Consider the following 19,637-nt stretch of genomic DNA (forward strand, 5'->3'; position numbering starts at 1 on the left):
GCCTCTCACATGCCCTCTGCCTGGGCCCTGGCCTGAGACCCAGCCGCGCACCCTGACCAAGGATGGAGCAGGGGACCCTTTGGTTGGCAGGCTGGTGCTCACCCCACTGAGCCACACCAGCAAGGGCTGACACCTGTGGAATTGTATGAACTCATATCACCCCAATAAACTTGATTTTAAAATACTAGTTTTGAACAAATAAATCCAAAACCATTGTGAAAAACACTGCCTGGTCCAGCGAAGGACTGGTCTGTGTGACAGATGATGGTCCTGGTGTGGTTCCTCCAGAAACGCCTTGATTCTGAAAGAGCAACTGGTGTTTGAAGTGACGGTCAGGCGGTGTATTTGTAAACCAGCTCCCAGAAAACACCGGTTTTTTCCCGAAGCATTTGTCCTGTTTCTGGGTGTAAATGCTTCTTGAGGACGGGCAGAGCAGCCCACCATCCTCTCCCCGGTGTCCCCAGCCTTTCTTTCAGGCCACCAGCCTCACTGAGTCCCAGCCGCGCCCCTTTTCCGGCGGGTTCACCACGAAGTGCTCAGGGCCTTATCCGGGGGCGCACAGTGCGCTGCAACAGGCCGAGCCCAGAGCGCGGTCCCTGCCTACCACCTGGATGGGCGCAGGGTGTCTCACCCAGGCCGAAGCCATGGTCGCCCCACCCCTGCTTGCCGCCAGGATCCAACCCTACTTGCGTGGGGGGCACGCAGTCCCGGGGCACCCACTCCGGTCCTCCCAGGCCCCGCCCCCCACCAGGGTCCCTGTCCTTTCTCACCTGGTCCGGGGCCTATGCCTGCGCTGCCGCCAAAAGCGACCACTGGCCCTTCTGAGCTACTCCAGAGCTCCTTCAAGTCCCCTCCCCCCCACATCGCCCTGGAACGACACAGGTGGGCGCCCTGTGCCTGCCACACACCCGGCTGCGACAAGAAGCTCGTGAGCTCCGAACACTTGTTCTCCGCCACCGAATGCACACGGGACAGAAGCGCTTCCCCCGCCCGCTCCGCTCCAGGAGCTTCGCCCGCAGCGACCCCCAGTCCAAGCTGGCGTGCCGCCGTCAAGGCTGCCACTGTCACTGCTCCCGAGCCCGGAGCCACAGCACCTGACTCAAGACTCATTGCCCGCAGCCCAGCCGAGCCCGGGGCACAGCCCAGCCCTCAGTCCAGCCCCTGACTGCCTGTAGGGCCTCCTGCAGTTCTCCGGGAGCTCGCTCCGCCCAGAGCACCAGTGTAACAGGCTCGTTGTCCCAGCCGCCTTCCAAGGATCCCCTGAGGACCCTAAGATGCTTCTGATGCCCTGGAGAGAGCAAGGAGGAAGAGGCCTGGACTGGACTGGGGTCAGCTGGACCTTGAAAATGGCCATCAGGCATGGGGGGCTGGGACCCGTGTCTGTAAACGCCATCACCTAGCTTTTAAAAAAACATTTTTAAGTGAGAGAGACGGTTGTTTGCCTACAACTGGCCAGATACACTGAAAGATGAGGACCAGACTTACCACCTGAGAATCTTGCCACAAGAGGGAGCCAGAAGCACGAAGCTGGGCACCCATACAAGGTCCTAGAAGCCTCAGAACACACACAGGACCAACAGAAACCATCTCTCCCCGGAGGGCAGCTGGTCAAGCTTGCAGGAAGTGACTGCGACTTCAGATACAAAAAGAGAACACAGCACTCCAAAGATCAGGAAGAATCAAAGTCTCTGTCATCACCAATGATCATAATAACGTCCCAATCCTGAACCAAAGGCATGGAGAACTGCCCTTTACCCAACAGGTAATTCAAAAGACACTCCATGAACTACAAGACAAAACAAAAAGACAATCGACAAAGTCAGGAAAACATTACAGGGACCAAATTCCAAATTCAACAAAGACACAGAAGTCATAAAATAAAACTCGTAACTTCTGGGGCTGCAAAATTACATGAATGAAATGAACAATGGTACAGAGGGCATCCACCAAAAACAAAACCAAAAAAAAAACAATACCCAATACTCTTGTGAATACACATGCAAAATTTCTCAAAGAATATTAGCATGACAAATCCAAGAGCACATGAAAAGTTTTGTATGCCATAATCAAATGGGATTTAACACAAGGCCCTGAAAATTGGCAAAAAGATTTTAACATGTAAAAATCAGTAAATGTTTTCACCACAACAATAAAGTAACTGATATGAAACAAATGGTTGTTTGACTAGATGAAGAGAAGTCATTGGAGAAATCACACCATTCATTCAAAATAAACTTTTCATAATGAACAGTGTCAACAAGTTGGGGATGGAATGAACACAGCTCAGCACAACAAAGGAGCCTTGTGTGGGGAGGGCCCCAGGTCTTCAAAGGCACTTGTCTTCCTGCATGAAGCCTCCTCCCTGTGGCCATCAGAGGAAACATGAGAGTCCCCAGAGAGCCTGTCATTCTCAAGATGAGACACATACTAGAACTTCCTGTGGAAAGGGGGCAATAGTTCACCCAAATGGGGGTCTTGTTCTCAGGCAAAGCCAGGTGAGTCGAAGAGAGATTGTGTACCTACTGGCCCAGCAGGGGTCTTCAAGGCCCTTCAGGAGGGTAGTCCTCATAGCTGCCTTCCCTGAGGCCCCTTGCTGGTTAAAGGCACCTTCACATAAACCAATAGCTCCCACAGCTCTGCTGTCTCTAAGGGCATGAGACTCCAGCTGATAAACAGCAGAGGACTGGGAGTTTGGACCATCAGTTCCAGCTAAGAGGGTCACAGGTTTGACATGTGGAATGTGGATAAGTCACATTTCCTTTCTCATGCAGTTTCTGCCTCTATTTAAGAAAAAACATAAATATTATTCCACAAAGTAGTTGTGAAGCTTGCATGAGATGATGCGTGAGTTACAGAATACAAACGTAATTACTTTACAAGTATTAACCATTTACAACTTTTGGAACAGTATTCTCTTAAGGTCAGTAAGAACAAGGAGCATCAATGTATATTCCCCCCTCATTGTGGGTCCTTAAATGGCTAAAACTTCCCTGGAAATACACAAAATATAAGTCTTTTCTGACCGGGGGTTGAGGGGGGACCCTGGTGGCCCTCATGTCTCAGAGGTGTTTCCTGAGTTTGTTGGGAGCCCAGGAGCCCATCGTGAGTGACTGAGCCCTGGGCTGGAGGGGGCTGGGATGCTGCCCAAGGTCCCAGCAGGACTACTTACCAGGGGCTACAGGTTTCTCTGCTGCCCATGGCTGGTTCTCTGCTGTGGGCAGCAGGTATGGGCAGGACTGACCAATGCCCCTGGCTTGGGCTTGCTGTGCAGTTGCTCTGAAAAAGGTCTTTTATTTCAGCCCACATGGGAGATTCAGGGGTTGTTTCCAAAGCAGAAAGTTTTGAAAGAAACAGGAATACACAGAACCAACTCCAGACAACCTCAGACAGCGCAGCGATCCCAGGAATCTCATGAGTGGAGGATTCAGAAACTGGGATGGCAGAGCTGATGGGGTTCAGTGCACGATCTTCACTGACAATCTGCTCCTGGAGGAGTGTTCCCACTGTCTTCTGGTGTCACTCTTTGTTGTGAGGAAGTCTGGTGTCAGTGAGCTTGTCATTAAAGTAATTTGCATTTTCCATTGAAAATAATATTAGGATATTTGGGGGGGTATCTCTAGCTAGTGCTTCCCGATTATTTTTTAGTTGAAACTCACATAATATGCTAACCATTTAATGTGTACAATTCAGTACAGAATAGTATTTTTCATTTTAATTTCTGCTTCATTTACCACAGAAGGATAAGATACAGATTTCATATTTACATGCATGCCTCTTATCACTTAGTTGGTCTTCCTTATCTCTGTAAAAAAATTTATTACATTTCTCTTGAGCTGTTACTAAATGCCATGCTCACTTCTTTCTTTCTGACACCATGGATATGATGTTAGCCCTCCTCATTCTAGTCCCCATGTACCTTCAGTCCCCACTTCTGGTCTCTCTAGGCTGCATTCTGGAAATTTCCTCTATATTGTAAGCCACTGTCATAACTGGACCTTCAACTGTGTCTTATCCCCAATGGAAAGAATTGTTTTAGTGTGTCCATTCTACTGGCTTGTTCATCTTTCAGATTTCTAGTTCTAAACATTCCTCTGTAAAACCATTCAAATTCCTGGCTCAAAAATGGAATCTTCCCTTCCGTTTTCAGATATTTACACTCAAGTTGCTCTGATATTTCCCACTGACTGTCTTTCGTTGTCTATATCAGCCCCTAGTATCAGTAGACAGAGGTCCATAGCTCTGTCATCATTAGGATTTTGTTACTCTCCACTACTTTAGGAGTTTCTTGCCTCACACAACAGGTCACCCACAGATTCTCCAGGGTACGCCTGGGAGTCAGGCTGACCAGGGGCTGTGGCAGCTGCCCCTGCCCCATGCTTCCCACTCTCTCAGACTCAACATATGGTCAACGTTGTGCCCACCAGGGTGGTCCAATAGGAACCTCATACACACACACGGGACAGACACCCATGGCTGACATACTGGACTCAGTCTGTTTCAGGACACACGGGAGACTGCTTACTGCTGACCATGAACTTGGGAGAGTGGGCAGAGACATCTCAGAGTCCACACACAAACACGGGGCAGGGACCACACTTCCAGCCTTCACCTGCTCCATGACCACCTTTCTGTGAGGACCTGGGGTCCCTCTCTGTCCACTCAGGTGGAAAGCCCCTTCCTATGATCCTGGAATGGTCCTGGTCACTGGAGGCCTCTCAGTTTCAGTCTCTGTTCTCCACTGTGGTTCTTCCTCCTTTGGGAAACTTTCATTTCTCTTTCCTGCATGTGTCTGAGCCTACATACTTTAGAGCTGTTGTGAGTAGCTGGGCTTGGTATTCAGAGTAGACAAGGTCTGGAGTGGATGAAATAATCCTACACTTGACACTGGACATCTAGATCCTCTCATGTCCCAGCCCACTCACGTCTTCATCTCATCTGGAAATAGAAGTCTCCCTCCCATGAACCAGCACCAGTAACACACAGCCACTGTGGGGGACTGGGCTTTGTGACAATATTATCCAGATGAGGAAACTGAGGTGGACACAGGACATTACCCCTCAATAATACACAGACATTGCATGATGAGTATTTGGGTAAATATTGGCTTTAAGTAAAAATCAGGACTCCAACCCAAATCAATGGCCCCTGAAGCTTGAAGGCAGGACCACAGCATGAGGAGGAGGCTTGAGCCAGGAAACAAGCGGCACTGAGGAGCCAGGGATCACTCAGAGGCTTGTCCCCAGGAAGGTGGGTAGGTGCTATAGCTAAGAAAAAATGAGAAGTCTGTGAGGGCGGCTGGGATAGAAAGAAAACCGCACTCTGGGGGAAGGGGAAGGTATATGAGTCCTTCCATCACTTCCCTGTGTCTGTCCTTTGTGCTCATTGTCATAGTGACACTTGGCTGAACTGCACAATGGGGAGGGGACCGTGTCTCTGCTGAGTGGAGCCCTGCAGACATAGGGTCCCGCATCTTCCTGAAGCAACTCCAGAGTTTTGGTGACCACTGTCCATCAGGAGGACCCACAAGGAGATGCTGATGGTCATACTAAGGGGGAACGGGATCACATGGGAGAGCCTCTGATCTGGAAGGATGTGCCCTGGGTCACCTCACCTGCAAGGGGCATCTCAGGACAATTGGAGTGAGATAGTCCTTCAGGAGAATGAGAGTCAGACTCCTGGGGAGACACTGTCCCCCTCATTGAGGGGCTGCTGATGTGACAACCCCGGGACGGAGACAGCCTCCCAGTGACCACATTCTGTATCTATCCACCGTAGGACACTGTGGTCTCTTCCTTCTGCACAGCTGGGTTCAGAGAGGAGACACCATGCCCCCCAGACTCATGGCCTTACTCTGCCTTGGTAAGATATGAGGGGGGAGGGCAAGCCCTGCTTCGTCAGGACCCCAGAACTCAGGAGGCTCCTGGGAAGGAGGGTTCTGCTCCGGATTCAGAGCAAATCTCTCACAGGGCTCTCTTGCAGGGCTGAGCGTGTGCCTGAGGACCTCAGTGCAGGCAGGTGAGTCTGTCCCCAGGGCTCCCAGGTGTCATTCCTCACTGGAGACCAGGGTCCACTTGTTGGAAAGTTGGGGAAGAAAAACAGCATTTCTGGGATGAGAGATGAAGGACATCTGAGATGTTGGGGGCTAGAGCTGGGCACTGAGGTAGGAAATGTTCCAACTCAATCTTTCATTCCTTTCAGGGACCCTCCCCAAACCGACCCTATGGGCTGAGACAAGCTCCGTGATCCCCTGGGGGAGCTCAGTGACCATCTGGTGTCAGGGGATCCTGGAGGCTAAGGAGTACCGTCTGGATAAAGAAGGAACTTCAAAGCCATGGGACAAGCAGAAGCCACTGGATCCTGGGAACAAGGCCAAGTTCTCCATCACATACGTGACAGAGCGCTCTGCAGGGAGATATCAGTGTTACTATCTCAGCCAAAGTGTCTGGTCAGAGTGCAGTGACCCCCTGGAGCTGGTGGTGACAGGTGAGAGGACACTCAGGAGTCCCAGCCTCAGGCTCTGCTCTCAAAATGGGGGGTGTTCTCTAGGCATCTCCCCCTCACAGACCAGCCCTGGGGGATGTAGGGAGGTGTCACCCCCATTTAACATACTACCTCCTTCTTCCTAGGAGTCTACAGCAAACCCAGCCTCTCAGCCCAGGCCAGCCCTGTGGTGACCACAGGAGGGAATGTGACCCTCCAGTGTGGCTCACTAGAGGAATTTGACAGGTTCATTCTGAACAAGGAAGGACAACACAGGCTCTCCTGGACCCTGGACTCACAGCGACATCCCAGTGGGCAGTTCCAGGCCCTGTTTCCTGTGGGCCCTGTGACCCCCAACAACAGATGGAGGTTCAAATGCTATGGCTGTTACAAGGAGATACCCCTGGTGTGGTCACAGCCCAGTGACTCCCTGGAGCTTCTCGTCTCAGGTAAAGAAGTCTTATCCTGGATCCACTCCTAGTTTAGGCATTAGACAAGTTCTAGGAGTCTTTACTAGGAGGGGAGCCCCATGAGAGAGGTGGGGTAAGGGGAGCACAGGGGCTCCTGGGTCAGAGACACAGAGAGAGAGAGAGACAGGGGGCCCTGGGGGCCAGGACAGGAGGAGGGTTCATGGGAGGAGCAGCCCTGTCACTCCTGTCTGGTCCCTGCAGATGCCTCACGGAAGCCCTCCTTCCTGACCCAGCAGGACCACATCATGGCCTCTGGACAGAACCTGTCCCTCCAGTGTCACTCTGACATCAGCTATGACAGATTCGTTCTGTTCAAGGAGGGGGGACAGGGCATCCCCCCGACACTGTGAACAGTGGCACTGTGAACAGTACCAATGGGGGCCAGTACAGGTGCTATAGTGGACACAGCCTCTCCTCTGAGTGGTCAGCCCCCAGTGACCCTCTTGGACATCCTGATGGCAAGTGAGGAGCCAGCAGGTTCAGTCAGGGAACCAGAGTCTGCTCAGGCCCTGTTGGTGGTCTCAGGTGGTGATGGCCAAGACAAGGGTTGAGGGGTCCCCACAGAAAGAGACAGAGAGAGACAGAAGATGGGAGGGAATGGGAGACTCAGAGAAAATAGAGACCGACAGCAAGGAAGGTCCTCAGAAAGGGGCCTGGTTACTCTCAGGTCAGAACAAGGTGGGCAGCAGCCTCTCACTTGCTCCCCTCTCTCTAGGATGGCTCCCTGACAGACCCTCCCTGTTGGTGCAGCCAGGCCCCATGGTGGCTACAGGAGAGAACGTGACCCTGCTGTGTCAGTCAAGGAGCTGGAGGGACACTTTCTTCCTGTCCAAGGAGGGGGCAGCTGATCCCCCTCTGAGACTCAGATCACAGTCCCAAGCTCAGCAGCACCAGGCAGAGTTCTCCATGGGTCCTGTGACCTCAGCCCACAAGGGGACCTACAGGTGCTACAGCGCAAACCACAGCATTCCCTACCTGTTGTCACAGTCCAGTGAGCCCCTGGAGCTCCTGGTCTCAGGTAAGGCCTCTGGCCCTGTCCTCTCTGTGCTCACTCAGCTCAGGGCCCTGTCCCTAGGAAAGTCAGGGATAGAAATAAATGAGGAGTGCAGGAGGCTCCACAGAAGGGAACAGCCCCTGAGAGGTGGAAAGAGACAGGGCCTTCCACCCCTGAGCCCCCTGTTCTGAATCTCAGCAGAGAAAAAGAGCAGGAGGGAGGAGTGAGAGGTATGAGAAGTGAGGAGAAAGGTGATTAGACTGAGCAGAGAGGACAGATCCCCTCCCCCACTCACCCCCTGCATCTTCATCTCATAATCTGAGACCCTGCCCCCGCCACTGGGCCCTCTTCCTGAGAGAGTAACTTCCTCCCTGGGTGTCCAGCTCTGCAGGCCCCTGGGCTCACCTGGAGCCTCCAGCACTCAGTGCTCACCTGACAGTGAGGAGGGGCTGTGCCAGGCTCAGAAGGAGCTGGGGGCTCCCACCCACACTGAGAGGTCCCCTGTCTGCTACATGGTTCTGGGTGCTCTTGTTGGTTCCTGCTTTTTTGAGGACTTTCAGGCAGTGTGTCAGTATACAAAGTAACAGTTTAATTTACATTATATGGAGTCAACCCTCAAATGTCTATAATGCTATTCCTATTTTCATAGAGAAGACTAAATTCAGACATTTGTTGCAGAAAATAACTTATTATTACTATTAAGTCTTCATGTTATACTCATTTTAAAGGAGGTTTTAGTGAACTTCAGAAGAATTTTATAGACATTTGTAAAACTTAGAAAATGTATAGCCAACTTTCAGAACTGTACATCTAATAATGTAATTTGTGAGTAAGCTGTTTGATTCCTTTATACAGTCTAAACAGTAGTAAGTACATGTAGGAAAGCTGTTGGTTTGGGCATATTTATTTCATAAGCAATATAGCTTCCTAAAATTCCCTTTCTATTGTTTTTCAATTGATCCCTATGAAACACTGAGAAAATTATAATACCCACATGTCAAAGGTCACTTCACTTACTGCACACTGTATACCCATTTTTCTCATTCCAGATTCCACATGATAAAATTACCAAGTAAAATGTTCCACATCTTTACCTCTGAAAAAGTTTCATTCATAACACAAATTATTTCAACACAAACTCATTAAGATGTCTACATGTTAATATCAAATGCATTATCAACCTTTATGTTTCAATATGTTTTTTTATTTCCTTAGGGTTTTAATAGGAAGATTCTTTTTTTTACTGACAGATATGCATCTCCTAAAAGTTACCTTTTCTTTCTGATTTATAACTACATGAGACACATTCCAGAGGTTTCCTGCTTTCAACCATTTGGATATTATTGTGAATGAATAACATTTATTTTCCACGTGCATTTTCTGAATTGTGTGAGCTGATATTTGGAATTTTTGCGTGGATTTTTGGAATTAGATAAATCAATAATTTTTAAAAGATTTTATTTATTTATTTTTAGAGAGGGAAGGGAGAGAGAGAGAAACATCAATGTGCGGTTGCTGGGGGCTGTGGCCTGCAACCCAGGCATGTGACCTGACTGGGAATCGAACCTGTGACACTTTGGTTCACAGCCCACGCTCAATCCACTGACCTACATCAGCCAGGGCAGATAAATCAATAATTTTGTTACATCTTGTTTTCTATATCAAGATGGGGAAGCAGACTCCCATAATTTCCTAGTTTTGCTGCTTACAAAATCCTACAACTTGGGGTAACTTCTCTGTCCCTCAGAGTTTGAAAAACTGTAACTGTGGGCTTCCTTCATTAGCAGCATTGATAAGTAGTGCATGGAAGTTGTGTACTGGGGTAAAAATCACATGATTAGCCATCCATCCACAAAATCTTGCCAGTATTTCCAGAGTTTGTCCAAAAGGAGAAGAAGATGGTGCCTGTCCCTTCTGGGCCCCTGACCTGACCTCTGACCCCATATTCTAAGGCCCAAAGTCCCAGTCCCCCTTCTCCTCTGCCCCTTCCCTACATCCCACAGAGGAGACTTCATTCCCCACTGAAGACCAGACTAGACCATCCTTCTGGGGATCTGCCTCCTTATGACCTGTTCATTTCAAGTCTCTTTCTCAATCTTTCTTCCTGTCTCTATTTCCGTACATGCACACATAATATATATCGGTGCTATACAAATATATGTAGGCATAGATGATGATATATAACTTAGTATTTATGTAAGAGTGGATATGTGTGTAACTATATATACAGATTCATTTTATAGGACATTTTATAACATACTCCATAAAATGTACATATACAAGTATGGGCAAAAGTAGGTTTAAAGATATTTGTACAGAGTATAATACAACAATTAATACTAATATCACAATAAATAACTCTGCATTTCAGGAATTCATAACTTAAAACCCTGTATTTTCTTTAATATTGATATTAAATTTATGCATCTACAATATACCTACAAATATTCACGTACATGCCCATATTTTCATCTGGTCACTATATCTACCATGGTAGGTTTTGTCATTATATAAAATGAACCAATGAAACAATAAATAGACAAAAATGTCCAGGTGATGATTAAACCCCAGAGAGTGGGGTGAAGGAGACGCTGCCCCAGACTTTCACCCCTTTGTGTGCCTGCCACTCAGGAGCCCCTGAAACCACATCTCCTCTATGGACCAGGGCCCCCACAGGTGGAAAACGCCAGATCTCTCAGCTTCAGGGCAGTAAGTTCCTGGGTCTTCAGTCTCAGACAGAAGCCAGAATACACAGCAGCTCTAAATTGTTCCTGAATTGAGACAATTTTTCCCTAATCCTGAGTTCTTGGGCAGAGGTCACTCTCATCATGGCAGCTGGATTCAGTGGGAGGCAGAGCTGGATTCAGAAGACCCAGGGACACTGACATCAAGGGGAGAGGAGAGCCTGGGGGGACATCAGAGTCCTGGAGATTTGGGGTTGCCTGACCACGCTTACCTCTGTCTCCACATTTTGCAGCCTTCCAACTCCAAGACTACACAGTGGAGAACCTGGTCCGCATGGGTGTGGCTGGCTTGGTCCTGGTGGTGCTTGGGGTGCTGCTGTTTCAGGCTCGAGACCACGAGATAATGGCCCATATTGCAGACAGGATGTGAACACAGAGGGGACAGGGGACCATTCAGAGTGGAGGAGCCGTGAAGCCCATCTGATGACCCAGGAGGTGGGGAAGGACAGCTGGACCACAGGCGGAAACTGTCTGCTGATTTGACTGGGAGGACAGAGGTGGCAGATGAAGTTTGGGGACAGGACACGTGAGCCGTGTTCCTGTGGAGATGCCTCCTCCTTCCCACTTTGGGGCTGTCCCTCCTCATCCTCACTGACTCCCCTTGACTGTCCCTCTGTTCTCACCACTGTGACATGAGAGGCCACCCACATGGCTGATTTGGGTTCACATCTACACACCCCTTCATGCTGGATCCCATTCATTTAAACAAATGTGGTGTCTTCATAACCTGGGAGGGTTTTTTAAGCCATAAAAACAAAGTACCAACATCTGTCACCTGGTGAGTAAACATCAACATCCTGCAGCTGAGTGACAGAAGCCACAGAGAAAAGATCACATTTTCTGTGACTGCGTTTGTATGAAGCGTCCAGGAGGAGGAAACCCACAGAGACAGAAGTCAGGTGGGCTTGCCGGGGGCTGATGCGGAGGAGAGATGGGAGACTGACGGTTTAGTGGGTATTTGAGTGTGGGGATCCACAATACAATACAATATTGCTATTAAAACCAGATAAAATTGTGGTTTAGACATTGTATATTTACTACATTTCAGTGAATTCTATATTTTAAAATGGTAAGTTCTATGTTACAGGAACTTATGTCATTAAAACCAAATGTAATGAAAATTGCTATGGTTCCCTGTGGTTCATTTTTGACTTACAAGTGGCCCCCTGTCCTCGGGCAGTTTCATGAGAGACAGGACTCCCATCAGGTCCGAGATGCCCTCAGTGGCCAGTGCTCAGGCTCAGCCTTGGTGGGATTCCCACCCTCACTCCTGAGTGTGATGAGTCCAGGATCCAGGATGAGCAGTGTCCTTCTTGTCTCCTCTCTGTCTGGACTCACCTGCCATTCAGCCCCGGATGTCCTGTAGCTTCTGATGCCCCCGAAGGTTTGGGGGTGATACATATGCTGCTTCCGAGTAGCCCTTCCTCCCACAAGTCTCTCATGTCCATGTCTTAATCAGGCCCAGAAATGACACAGATGGAGCCTCTTTGTGTCTCAGGCTCCGCTGATTCTCACAACACCCGTGAGAGCTGAGCTTCCACCCTTGTCTGCAATGAGGGAAAAGGGAGAGAGGAAGGGAATGGCTCAGAACAGATGGTCAGTAACGTTTCCTCTTGTCTTAGATTAAAACCTGTGAATTGTCTGCAACTGGTGCTTCTGTCAGGCACCTGGAGAGGTAGTGACAAGTGTCAGATGCAGGGTCACTCCTCACAGAGCAGGGCAGTGAGGAGGCTGACATGCTGAAGAGCCTGGGTGGGAGAGATGGAGAGAAGGTCTCCTGCTCACAGAGATGAGGAAGTCAGAAAGAGGAAGTGACAGGGAGAGACCAAACCACACTCCAGTCTAGGAGAGTAAGTAGCTCTTGCAGTGGATCAGATGACCATGTTGTAATCCTCTCCCCTACCTCAAGCCCTCAGTGGGGTGCTCAGTCCTGGGACAGTGCCATCAGCTCCCCAGGCCACCCAGGTGAAGCACAAATGTAGCCTCCGCTCTTACCCCCACATGATGAACACACCCACAGCTCTGACCCTGAGCCTCTCTTTGTGAGACCCAGTTCCTCTCCACAGTCACACTCAGGTGAAAACCCAGGACATCATGTGGGTGCAACCTTATCAGCCTCCTCTCTGGCCTCCTGGGGATTCTCATTCCCAATTGAGGGTTTTACTCTGGTTCACCTGAACTTACCTGTTATGGACCCTCCCTGCACAAAGCCTTTCCCCATGGTGGAGACATCCAAGGAACTCCACCTAATGCTCCATGTTGTTGGAGATCAGGCTGAGCTAACCTCTCCATCCCAAGCAGAGATAACTGGTCCCTACAAAGCAGACCCTTCCCAGTGCCCAACTCCCCTCCCCAGACTCACACACCTGGGTCATGGCCACACTAGGCTTGTCATGGGCGTCCCCTGAGCCCATCAGAACTGAGTGGACTCTGCACACTTCCTAGGCTGAGATAATGACAAAGAAATGTGCCTGCCTTTTCTTACTCAGCTTCAATCAAACTTGTGCTATGGGATTTGTGTTGGGTTTCATGAGAAATTCTCATAAACCACAGAGAGTACTGAGCAACTCATTACCTCGGTGTTACACTAGTGCTGGAGTTTTATCACAGTTTATCATCCATTCCCCACTACTACAGCCAATTCCCACAGAATGTCATCTTCTCAAAGCAGCAACTGCTCACACCTTCCTTTACTGAAAAGTGTTCCATTACCTGAAAGATCACACCCAGGAGTCCCTGCAGGGAGCAGAGGCCCCGGGGGACCAGGGCCCAGCACAGCCTGGTCACTCACAACTCTCAGAATAATCACCCTCTTCCTGATCAAGAGTCCTCTCAACCCCCAGTGCTGACTCCTAGTGTGTCCTGGACCCTCCCTCACCTGCAGGTCCTCACACTCCATGACACCCACCTGTATGGAGTCTCTCTGTGCTCCATTTACTCCTTCTCTGAAACTTACCAAAACGAACCCCCACATCATTCATTGCCTACACATTTTGTACTGTCTGATGTCGCTAACCAGCACTGCATGTGTCCAGGGGAGGAGTCAGTCACCTTCCCCAATAAACTTCGTGCATGGACTGGGCACCTGCTCAGGAAATATTCGCCATTTTCTGGGTTGGAGAAAAGCCGAAAGTAACTTTCATTTATGTTGTCTCAGGAAAAGGAAGTGAATTGCCCACAGTTACGTGGGTTGCAAAACAGGCAGAGTCAGGATGCAACAGAAACTGGGCAGCTCCTGAGTCCTGCCTCTCATCCTCTGCCCTCATGTTCTGGGACAGGGGTCACCCTTTGGATTTGGGCATCACATCAGGTGGAGGCAGCACCTTTGGGGTCTGCTGAGACTGAGATCTGGTCTGAAAGGTGCCAGAACCTGCTGTCTCCTCCACCACCCCTCAGGGAGGACAGGTTGCAGCTGAGGAAGAAACTGTGACTTCTCACACAGAGATGGGACCTTGGTACAGCCTGTGTGTCTGTCTGTCCTGCAGGGCTCAGGGACATTTTATGTCATCTGAACCCTTGGGAACCCTAGCAGACAGCGTTATGACCCTGGCCTTCATTTCTCTTCTTTGTCTCGGTGAGTTCTGGGGAAAACAGAAGGATGGGGTCTTCTTCACTCCCAGATCTAGGACTCAGGAAGGCCAGTGGGGGAAGAAATCCTAAGGAGAGAAGATTTCAGCTCAGCAGGGTTCCAGACCAGGCCTGGAGCTTCTGTGTGGGCATTGAGGATAACTCACAGGACTCTCTTCCAGGGCTGTGTCAGGGCCCTTGGGACCAGGTCCAGGCAGGTGAGTCCTCCCCCAGAGCTCCTGCTTCAGCACAATGATACCCCTGGGCAGCTGGGGGACACACAGTAGGTCTGGGCTGGTGGTGAACAGTGTGGGAGGAGCCTTGGAGTGACAGATGGGGAAACTGAGGGGACAAGGACCCTCCTGACCCTCCATCTGGGCTGACCCAGGCCCCAGGGTCAGACATGGGAGCCCTGTGACCATCTGGTGTCAGTGGTCTCTGCAGGGGAATGCCTACATTCTGTATACAGACAGGGGCTCTCAACCCTTGGAAAGGAGGATCCCACAGGACTGCAGCAACAAGACCAAATTCCTCATTCAGTCCATGAGCTCATAGCACACAGGGCTGTACCAGTGTGCATACAGCACTGGGGGCACACTGTCTGAGAGGAGTGAGCCTCTGCTCCTGGTGGTGACAAATAAGGGTGAACCTGGGTCTCCTCTGTAGTGTGGGCTCCTCTCAGAGGATGAAGGGGACAGAGTGCAGTTTTAGGGGGGCCACACCCTTCACAGCCCACTCCTGGGGAATGTGGGGTGATGGTCCCCTTTAATTGAGATCCTCCTTCTCCCTCAGGAGTGGACAGCACACCCTCCCTCTCAGCCGACCCAGGCCCAGTAGTGGCCTCAGGAAGGAGAGTGTCCCTCTTGTGCAGCTCACAGACCACATGGGACACTTTCCACCTGCTGAAGGAGGGAGGGGCTGTGCCGCCGCAACACAGGAAATCAGAACAGAAGTACTATGCTAGGAGATGGCGGCAGGTGGCCATCTTCCCCATGGGCCATGTGAACACCTCCCATGGGGGGACCTACAGATGCTATGGTTCCAACAGCTCCAACTCCAATGAGCGGTCACAGCTTAGTGCCCCTCTGCACCTCGAGATCACAGGTGAGGAGGCTCACAATTGGCTTCAATTACTTCCTAGGCCCCAAGCAATTGATCTTACCTTGTGCTTAGTAAAACACTGGGAGATGTGGGGGTCAATGACAGGGGTTTAGTGGGGACACAACCACAGGCAGGAGACTTATGGAGGGACAAGTGAGGGCTCTCCCTGCAGCCCCAGTGGGTGGTGAGTATGTGTGCCCCTGAGTTAAAATGACCTTCTCCCCAGGTGTGTACAGGGAGCCCTCACTCTCAGCCAAGCCAGGGCCCCTGGTGCTGCCAGGAGACAACCTGACCTTCCAGTGTCGCTCTGAGGCTGGATTTGACAGATTTGCTCTGATAAAGGATGAAGGGCCCACACCCCCCCAGCATCTCCATGGGCAGCACAGCTCTGACTTCCCCCTGGGCCCTGTGAACCTCTCCCATGGGGGCTGGTACTGGTGCTACAGTGGTCACAACCTCTCCTATGTGTGGTCGGCCCCCAGCGCCCCCCTGGAAATCCTGATTGCAGGTGAGGAGCCCTGCCCTGCCCCCTGTCCTGACTCTCTGCCTTGGGGCTCTGTCCCCCGGGGTCACCTTGGTGGTGATGGGCTCCAGAATAGAGTCCTGAAATAGAGGCTGAGAGGACTGAAGTTTTGGGGAGAGAAGAAGGGATGGGCATGGAGATGAAAGTTGCCCACCAGAGGGACTGAGAGGAGCTGAGAGGGGTCACAGACAGTGTCCCTGGGGAAGGACATGGTCCCTCAGCTCAGGGTCAAGGGTATGGGGGGAGGGGTGTCCCTGTGCACATCACAGCCCTCCTCTCCCCAGGAATGTACAGGAAACCCTTTCTCTCGGCCCAGCCTGGGCCCTCAGTGCCCTGGGGAGCCAACGTGACCCTGCAGTGTCGATCTGAGGTCAGGGCTGACACCTTCCACCTGCACAGGGAGGGGTCCCTGTATCCTCCTCAGCAGCTTCGTCTGCAGGATATGGCTGTCCCCTTTGAGGCCTACTTCACCATCAGCCCGGTGACCTTGGGCCACAATGGGACCTACAGGTGCTACATCTCACGCAGCTCCTCCCCCTTCCAGCTGTCACAGTCCAGTGACCCCCTGGAGCTCCTGGTCTCAGGTGAGGGACTCCCACCCCATGTCCATTGAGGGAGCAGACTCTGTCGCAGGACAGCTCTGGGCTGGGATGGGAAGGAGGGTGAAACAGTGAGGTCATCAATATGGCAAATCCCACCCCATGAAGAGATGGAGAAGATGGGAGATCCCCCATCCTCTCCATGCCTCACTCCACCTGAGGGTCCATCCAGTGCTGGTGTGTGCAGGGAGGAGACTGAAGTGTGTGAGGGACAACATTTGCGGGACATCTATTGGACTACAGGAGTGATGTAAGAGGCAGGCACACCCACAGCCTCCCCTGGTTCCTGTGTCATGCAGCAGCTTAGGTCTGCAGATGCTTCTACACATGGACAAACTTCATGTCTGTTGAGTAACAGAGTCCCCTTAGCCTAGAGGAAACACAGACTCCACCAGGCTTCTGCTACTTTCTCACTTTATACTTCAACACATCAAATACATCCAGGAGGCCTTGTTTCCTAAAGTCCTAGGGATAAAAGTGGAGACATTAGGAAGGGGCCTCATGTCTCAATAGGCAGTGAGGACACTGAGTCCCATGTGGTCAGTGGGGAGGAAATACATGAAGGGGAAGATGCTCAGCTCAGGTGGGGAGGAAAGGACAGGAGCCATACCTGCCTCTGTCTATGTTGCTGATTCTAGGCCTGTGAGTTGTCCTGGTTCCTGTGGAATAAATCCCACATAGGAGATGGAGTCAGGGAGGCCTCACCTTTATGGGTCAGGGTGATGGAGATCCTCTGACAGTCTAACCTGAAGTGGAGTTGGTTCAGCCCCCTTGAAGTGAATCCCAGTGACAAACTCCCACCTGTATCTGGGACTCGGATCTCCCATCTATCAGAGCAGAATCCAGTACAGGCTTTGAAAAACCTCAGATAGTTTACAACTTTGATGGCAGAGAATCTCTGTGGGAGAAGAACATGAATCCACTTTGAGCTTGTCCTGTCTTCATGGGGGACCACTGTCATTACGTGGGTGTGGGAGGATGAGAGGATTTCTGCTCTGTTTCCATGACACCAAGTGGTCAGCTGGGTGAGGTCATCTTCCAAAACACCTCCCATCAGAACTCCTGTCTGTGTCCCTGACCCCCTCCCAGAGTTTCCAGGGATTTCTCTGAATTTCATTTTCAGTTTAGCAGAGCCTGTCTTACATCACTACATATCTGTATTTTTGTCCAGGTGTTTATCTAAACATTTTATTCTGTCGTGTATTCTTCCTGCCTGTTTCTTATCAGTCTCATTATCTAGGATACAAATCAATAAATGCTTAGGTTTGGTAAGTGTGGTAATCCTTGGTCCCAGAAAGGTTGCACGGTGTATTGTATATATTCCATCATTTATTTTGTAAAGAAGAGATTGATAAAAGAAACAAAAGTGATGTGAAAATATATAATCCTAGTCAGAGACACAAAGCAGGAGCTGAGTGGAGGAACTGAAAGGTAGGCCCAACCCTTCACTTCCTCATGTTTGTGACCTGAAGAAAAAACTAAGGCCCCAAATGTCACCTTGGCATCCTAATTTCATGCAGACAAGGGGCCAAGATGCTCATCTCAAGGGAGGCAGTGGGAATGGCTAGTGACAGGGACTCAATGGAGATGAGAGAAGAGAGGACTGAGGTATTCCCACACCTGCTCTTCCACACCCTACGTGTCATTGATTCCCAGCAGCAGCTAACAGCCTGGGACTGTCACAGAATGAGCCAGACTCCCAGAGTGGTGAGGAAGGCCTAATCCCCAGTTATAGGGCTCAGGGCAGAGGGTCAGTGCAGTCAATGCAAGTTGGGTGACTTGGACAGACATCCAGGGATCCTGGGGTGACTTATCATTACTATGACTTCTGTGACCTCTTTGTCCTCAATGTCTAGGCTCAAACACCCAAGACTACACAGTGGGGAACCTCATCAGATTGGGTGTGTCTGGCTTGGTCCTCATGGTCCTCGGGGTGCTGCTGTGTGAAGCTTGGCACAGTCAGAGAAGACCTCACAATGCAGCCAGCAGCTGAACACAAGGGACAACAAACCCACCAGTCAGTGAGGTGGAACCTGGTGAAGAGTCTGATGAGCCCAAGAAGCTCTGGAGGAAACTGTGGGCACCTGTGGGAAAGAGTCTGCTGAGAATGTGGAGGGTATGGGTGTGGTTCCCATGCAGGGAGAGGTGGGGCTGCTGCTGCAGAGGCTTCTCCACAGTTAGACTGTGGGTGTCTCACCTCACTTCACTTCTCCGTTTCCTTGACTGGCCCCTCTGTTGTCAACCCCGTGACCTGGAGCTCAGCCCACATCACAGGTTCAGACCCACACCTGGGCTCACCCTCCATGTTTGGTCCAATTTCATGTAGGACATTTTTCTCATTTTTATTCTCCACATTCATTCATTTTGCATCTCTTTTGGTCAGATTGGTCAGATGCAGATATCTTTTTTAAACAACTGAATAAATGGATAAATATCAAAAATAGTTTGGCTGGGGCACTGGCATGGTTCAGTGGGTTTGTGGCATTTGCCTAATTCCTGGGTGTAAATGCTCCTTGAGCGGTGGGTAGAGGACACCCACCTCCACCCTGGTGCAAGTAAGTGTCTTTCTCCTCCTCTATCAACCTCACCCAGGCTGGTGTCCCAACCTCGCACCCTTCAGGGCTAGTGGGTTCCAGTGACCTGCGGGGATTACTTCACCTGGACCTGCTCAGGGCAGTCTCTGGGGGCTCAAGGTGCCCTGGGGGAAGGCCTGCCCAGAGCAGCCCCACCCTGTCCACAAGCCTGGGTTGGAGCAGGATGTCTCACCCCAAGCCATAACTAGTGCAGTGACACCCCTGCTGGCAACTAGGATCCTGGCGGACCTGCGAGGTGGGCAGCAGAGGCCCGGGGAGATGCCGCGCCATCTTCCCCCCACCCCCGCCCTCTTGGCCCCCGTGCTCCTGCACCAGGTCCTGGTCCTAGGGCTGCGCCACCGCTGCCAAGGGCCATGGTGCTTCTTTCCTGGGCTGCCCCAAAGCTCCTTCTAGTCCTTATCCCTCATGTTGCCCTGCAAACGCACACCGGTGAGTGCCCTGTGCCTGCAATGCTCCAAGCTGTGCTTACAAGTTCGTGGGCTGGGAGGAACTGCCAGCCACCACAAGAAACACAGGGGCAGAAGCATTTCCCCTTTCCTTTCTGCTCCAAGTGCTTCACCCTCAA

At 50.9% G+C, this 19,637-nt stretch overlaps 1 protein-coding gene and 1 pseudogene across 3 annotated transcripts; both read left to right on the plus strand.

Annotated features, from left to right (window-relative positions):
- Positions 1-5,390: 5,390 nt before the first annotated feature.
- On the plus strand, positions 5,391-11,788 carry LOC123815499 (annotated as a pseudogene).
- A 2,101-nt stretch (positions 11,789-13,889) lies between these two features.
- LOC123815509 (leukocyte immunoglobulin-like receptor subfamily A member 4) lies at positions 13,890-18,921 on the plus strand. Of its 3 annotated transcripts, XM_045833771.1 has the most exons (6): positions 13,890-14,262; positions 14,438-14,473; positions 15,048-15,359; positions 15,583-15,864; positions 16,164-16,463; positions 18,335-18,921. In XM_045833771.1, the coding sequence occupies exons 1-6, from the start codon at positions 14,133-14,135 to the stop codon at positions 18,469-18,471; spliced, it is 1,197 nt and encodes a 398-aa protein (XP_045689727.1). In that variant the 5' UTR covers positions 13,890-14,132; the 3' UTR covers positions 18,472-18,921. The 3 variants fall into 3 exon arrangements, with proteins under 3 accessions (XP_045689727.1, XP_045689726.1, XP_045689728.1); XM_045833770.1 differs by having other exon boundaries at positions 13,890-14,473; XM_045833772.1 differs by lacking the exon at positions 14,438-14,473.
- The last annotated feature ends 716 nt before the right edge of the window (positions 18,922-19,637 follow it).

This window comes from Phyllostomus hastatus, unplaced genomic scaffold (genome assembly GCF_019186645.2).
Source record: "Phyllostomus hastatus isolate PE091 unplaced genomic scaffold, TTU_PhHast_1.1 phas_contig_181, whole genome shotgun sequence".
NCBI classification, from domain to species: domain Eukaryota; kingdom Metazoa; phylum Chordata; class Mammalia; order Chiroptera; family Phyllostomidae; genus Phyllostomus; species Phyllostomus hastatus.

Excerpts from the sequence above, each read along its gene's own strand:
- LOC123815509 (XM_045833770.1), top strand. The coding sequence starts at position 14,287 with ATGGGGTCTTCTTCACTCCCAGATCTAGGACTCAGGAAGGCCAGTGGG. Across the intron at positions 14,474-15,047 it reads TTGGGACCAGGTCCAGGCAG|GAGTGGACAGCACACCCTCC; the intron begins GTGAGTCCTCCC and ends CTTCTCCCTCAG. Across the intron at positions 16,464-18,334 it reads CCTGGAGCTCCTGGTCTCAG|GCTCAAACACCCAAGACTAC; the intron begins GTGAGGGACTCC and ends CTCAATGTCTAG.